This window comes from Caretta caretta, chromosome 13 (genome assembly GCF_965140235.1).
Source record: "Caretta caretta isolate rCarCar2 chromosome 13, rCarCar1.hap1, whole genome shotgun sequence".
Taxonomy (NCBI): Eukaryota; Metazoa; Chordata; order Testudines; family Cheloniidae; genus Caretta; species Caretta caretta.
Genome location: NC_134218.1, coordinates 13495534 through 13501533, shown reverse-complemented (window position 1 = coordinate 13501533; position 6000 = coordinate 13495534). Strand labels below are relative to the sequence as shown.

Below are 6000 nucleotides of genomic sequence, written 5' to 3'. Positions count from 1 at the left end.
CCCACACTACAAGAAGGATGTGGATAAATTGGAGAGAGTCCAGCAAAGGACAACAAAAATGATTAGGGGTCTGGAACACATGAGTTATGAGGAGAGGCTGAGGGAACTGGGCTTGTTTAGTCTGCAGAAGAGAAGAATGAGGGGCGATTTGATAGCTGCTTTCAACTACCTGAGAGGTAGTTCCGGAGAGGATGGTTCTAGACTATTCTCAGTGGTGGAAGAGGACAGGACAGGGAGTAATGGTCTCAAGTTGCAGTGGGGGAGGTTTAGGTTGGATATTAGGAAAAACTTTTTCACTAGGAGGGTGGTGAAACACTGGAATGCGTTGCCTAGGGAGGTGGTGGAATCTCCTTCCTTAGAAGTTTTTAAGGTCAGGCTTGACAAAGCCCTGGCTGGGATGATTTAATTGGGTATGGGTCCTGCTTTTGAGCAGGGGGTTGGACTAGATGACCTCCTGAGGTCCCTTCCAACCCTGATATTCTATGATTCTATGATTATGAAGAGCCGTATGCAGCTCCAGAGCCACAGGGTGGCCACCCCTGGTTTACAGGGTTTATATAGGACATGCCCAGCATGTCTGATGCTGCTAAGGAATTATCTGAACCCCAGTGGCCTAAATAAGATTAAAAAACTTCAGAGAACAGAGTTTCTTGCATGATTTCAACGTGTCTTGTAAATCATTCAGAAACAGACTTTCAGGTGATAATATAATATGTCTACACTTGGTCCCACTCTAAATCAGGAAGGGCTAAAGCACATACAAGCATCCAGAGGTAGATAGCACTAGATACCTGCCCCTTTTTGCTCTCTGCAGGCCTTCAGACAAGTCACAGCTCCTTCTATGTGAGTATGCCAGGGAAATTCTCTCTCGCCCTTAGTGCAAATGCACTGAAGTGGCTACAATTAGGCCCTCTACATTATATGTCCAAAGATGGCAGAAAAGATGCTGGTTAGCTCGGCACACTGAAGATTCTACATGGTTACTCCATCAAATGCAATAACAATTGTACTTTAATACAGAGTCTATTCTTGTCCTTTGGTAGGGCAAGATCATGACATCCATAATAAAAAGGGCGTTGTTTGTTTTTAATTTTCTTAATCAGCTTAATTCCTGACAACAAAGTAAGACGTCCAGTTGTATTAAATGGCAAGGCTCCAAATAACAAAGTTCAATTTCAGCATTAATGACAGACTGTTGCTAGATGATGGGAGTTAATGTTTTGAAGACCCATTGAAGAGTCAAACAAATTTCTATTTTAAATCACTTTTGTGTTTTCTGTGCTAAGTCTGAAATAATTTCTTAGGCAAAATTTAAATTAGCTACACAGAGAGTTTTGCCTGAGTAAGCACTGCAATATTTAATCATAGAATCATAGAAGATTAGAGTTGGAAGAGACCTCACGAGGTCATCTAGTCCAACTCCCTGCTCAAAGCAGGACCAACCCAACTAAATCATCCTAACCAGGGCTTTGTCAAGCTGGGCCATATATTTTATCCTGTGCTTTTTTTATTTTATTTTAAGTGACTTTTTTAAGCAGTGTGTTAAGGCACTGTGTGATATAAAGATGGAAAACAACTGAAATAACCAATAAACCCAAACAAATATAGGGGATGATCATTGAGGGGTTAATGCTTGGGACTGGAAATCAGGATTCCTAGAGTCTTTTCCTGGCTCTGCTACTTCCTAGCTGTGTATCCTTAAGCAAGTCACGTAGCCTCAGATTTTCATATACCTATACGCATGTAGAGATCCCATATCGCATGCACAAATTTGGAAATCTGGACATTAGTCTGTTTGTGTCTCATTTTCAACAGTTGTAAAAAAGCTTGTAAAACCAGGTTTACTACCTTGTGGGAGTTTTTCATAACTTAATTTTTGCTGACCTTAACTGAAATCAGATTCATGGGTGAAATTCACCCCGGGCATGCAGCCAGCACACGGCCTGCTTATACCCCTGGAGAGGTAGGCATTTCACCCTGTAAGTGTAAGGTATAAATGAAAACCAGCAACAGAGGTATTTTCAATTACAATATAGTTATGCAGAGTACAACTCCAGTCATTTTATTTTATTTTGCTTCAAATAGAGGCGCAGTAATGTTCCTAGAGCATATTTATGTAGTGTCAGTCACATTAATGTAACTGTTTTTAAAGTATACTGCCTGGGCTCAGTGCTGCAAACTGTTTCACACACAGGGGCCACACATATGTGAGTAAGAGCTACACGCAGGAGTAGGAGGAGGGGATTTCCAAGAAGGGACTCCTTGTTTGTTAGAAGTTCCTTGAATGAAATAGACTATTCAACTTCATAATATTGTGGCTGGTTCTAATTACAGTATACAACAATCAGTAATATTGAAAGAATGGAAGTGTGAATTTATTTGATCAACAGAACTTTTGGCAATAGAGTTTCTTATTACCGGTGAGCATTCTGGCAGTTAGGAAATTAACTTACAATCAATCTTGCTCCCATTGAAGCAAGTGGGGAAGGATTTCACCCAGAATTTGACCATCTGTATTTATGCCACTCAGCACTATGCAGAATCAGCGCTTGAATTGGATTTTTTGCTGACGTATCCTTTTTTAAGTGAGCAGCTTGAAGTTGGTTTGTGGTTCTGCTGAGGCATCAGCAGCAGTGACTTTTTGCATCAGGAAGTAAGCATTTTCTAGGAATACTCACCAGCCTCTTTATTGCTCTACAGCAAGGGTACAGTATTCTCTCTTTTAGAGGCCCCATGGTTTTATTCTCTTTGATATAATTTCCTTTCTGCCACATTTTGCATTTATATTTGAATTGTAGTAAGTCAAACTAAAAGGCTGGCATACATTTCTGACTACTAAGGTGTTACACTCAGAACAATCTAAGAATGTTCAAAACCCATACTGTATTTTTGTTTACACTATATATTTGCAGGGCAACATTACTAGCTTTGTTAGCAAGAAGCAACCTGCCTTTCCTGCCATTGGTGACATGTTTGGATAAAAGGGGTCACATGAAGGAGGACTACTTTCACGAATAAGGATTGGTAGGAATGGACTCTCAGAATTTTATGGAAGTCATCTTCTATGATCTCAAAGATTAGGAGTCCTTAAGACTTAGAACTGCTCAAAATGGCTAGGAATGCCTATCCATGATCAGTATGTCATCAGAAAAGCAAATGAGGGCATGGATGTGGCAGTTCTGTATCTTTACAAGTAAATATTAAATTATTGCAATACTTTTGACTTCAGCAGACATTAAAAAACTGTCAGAGAGATGCAAAGCCAATAAAAAAGAAGGCAGTGGAGGAGGAGGGAATTTCTGAAATTAAATCAGGGAGAGCTCTGAAACTCCTGGCCACTGATGTGGTAGCCTGTTCAAGAAAGTTGAAACATGTCTTCATATCAAATTCCACCCAGCAAAAAAGCTTCATTCCCTCTACAAAGGGGCTAGAACACCTTGCCAATGAAGTACTTGGATATTATTTTTTTTAATTAATGCTCTAGTATATTCACACAAAGATGCAGATATTGACTACAGAATATGATTTTTTTTAATTGGAAGAGACCATGCCAACTGAGCCATAAAAGAAGTGAAAGCTATTATTATTTCTAACAAAAAAGGCTATGGGGTGTGTGGGTGGGAGAAGCATCTCTCAAAAAGAAAACTAGTTAGTGCTAACTTAATGGAAGAAAAACATGAAAATTATCATGGCCATCACGGATGCTGTTCAGGGACACAGGGATCTGGATACCAGGGAAATGGCAATTGTATTCAGGGTTATTTTACCTGATTCACATATAAATGAAGACGATTCAGATTTGGGAATTTAATGGTCCACAGCAAACCATGTGGCTGTAATACCTGTATACTGTTGACTATAGAATATGTGGACAATAATAATGGAGACGCATAAAAATTACAGGGCATTGCCTTATGTAGAGGAAATGGTGATCTAGACCCATTTCAGCTAAGCATTTAAGCAACATGCTTAAGTCCCACTGACTCCAACATCAACCTTACTGCAGTGCCCTAATGCTGATCTGAGTAAAATGTAGCATATACGTTTGTAGATTTTTTTCCCCCCTAGGGTCATGTTCCTTTTCCTTGGCGGGGTAGGAGTGTTTCAAACCTTCACTGTTAATCCCCATCTCCTGAAAATCCTTTTGTCTGTTCTTAAATTTAAGCATGAGTAGTCCCAGGCAATAGGTCTTCCAAAAGACAAATGACATGCCAAAATCTAAGCAAGTGTGTGATTTCAGGCTGTAAGTGCCTTAGAAGCTGAAGTCAAATTCAGCACTTCACTAGAGGTGAGTAGCATCTTCCAGGACTGGGCATTTAGATCTAAAATAAGTTGAGAAACATAGTCCTCTCAATCAACAGTGCTTTCAGCACCAGTAGACAGAATGGCTAATCAATAAAGGGCTTGTACCACTTTCCTCCTTTCAAGGTTACAATATGCAAGACAAAGTTTTTTTGCAGTTGTAGGCTTTTTTCCCTTCTGTAATTTGTTGAGCTTCTGCTAATTATTCAAATTCAAAACTTTACTTTCCCCAACTAATGCACCCAAAGTGCTTTTCATGTTGAAAATCATGGATGATCTTTTCCAGGATCCATTACTTAGATGCCTCATGACAAGTTTTCATTCTGCTTTTCTGATGTTGTACCCTGCCTGCCAACACAACTAAAATCTCAGCTCTTCAGTCACTCCAATAGCATGTCACCTGAATCTACAACATTAGTCTTGAAAAAAAGCACAGTTTTATTGTACTGCTTTGTAAAAAAAAAAAATTTATGCAGCCTTGCACTCTTCTCATTATTCATTCTTAGTTGCCAGGCTGTAATAAATGCAGATGAACATGAATTTTTGCTAAACATTTTCCTCTGTGGGTAAAGAGTCCACATTTCATTACAAAGCAGATGATACATTATTTAGTAAAAGTACAGTGAGAAGAGTAAAAAATTAGAACACCACACAGTTATTTTTTTCCTCGGGAGGAATACATAAAATTCACTCGAAAGACTGAGTATCAAAGAAAAGTATTAAAAAAAGAATTTATAATATGCTGAGATTTTCTCCCCTCCCAATGTACAGACATTTCAGTGGATAAAATATTTTTGTCCCCCAAAATAGATGCGTTGGTAAGAAAGTTAGAAACAAAACCAGACAGATGCACATAGATAATCTGGGATTTTGAAGATCAAATTTTAAAACCTTGTAAGTGTATAGAATCTACTTTAACTATACCATACAAGGCAAAATTCATCCCTGCTCAGAGAGCAAGTACAATTTCTATGTGCCATCTTAGTACCCCTAAAGCCCTCCAGGCAACAAAGTTCCATGGCACAAAATTTAAGAAAAAGTTCTTTTCCTTTAACATTACATTGGTGACTTTATGACACAATGTCTGCAGAGACCTTCCTGAATTCCCTAATAAATGCAGAAATCCAGCCAAATAGTTCTTGAGAGTCTTGATCTGGTGATTCCCCAAATTTTACCTGTGAATATGAAAGAGAAAAAATACTAAATGTTTAACATTATCCAAATAGCTTGAACAGCATCCAAGATTTTCATGATCAATGCGCAATATTAAATGCATTCATTGTTATTGGTATTACAATTCTAGGAACATCTAGAGGCCACAGTTGAGACTGGGGCTCCCTTCCACCAGACATCATCCAAACATACAACAACAGATGGTCCATGCTGCAAAGAGCTTAAAATCTAACGTGACAAGTTTGAGAATGGAAGTATAATTACCCCCGTTTTACAGATAGGTAATACAGAACAAAGGGCTTCCTCCTAAAAACTTCCATTCACATTAATGGTGTCGGCTCAAGCCCAGAAAGATTAAATGACTCGTCCAAGGTGATACAAGAATCTTTTGCAGAGCTGGTAACTGAATCCAGACCTCCCATGTCTCAGTACATTGCGGTTAGCTCAAGATTATCCTTCCCCTCAATTTAGTGTTATTCTGTGGTTTCAACGCCTACATCACCAAAATTCCAGGTCCATCAACAA

General features: G+C 38.9%; 1 protein-coding gene across 1 annotated transcript in view; it reads right to left on the bottom strand.

Annotated features, from left to right (window-relative positions):
- Positions 1–4722: 4722 nt before the first annotated feature.
- Positions 4723–6000, bottom strand: part of LOC125622470 (formin-F) — a 62110-nt gene continuing 60832 nt past the window's right edge. Inside the window, exon 17 of the mRNA XM_075118753.1 lies at positions 4723–5477. Coding sequence (XP_074974854.1) covers positions 5373–5477 — 105 coding nt within the window. The 3' untranslated portion in view covers positions 4723–5372. The remainder of the gene's footprint in view (positions 5478–6000) is intronic.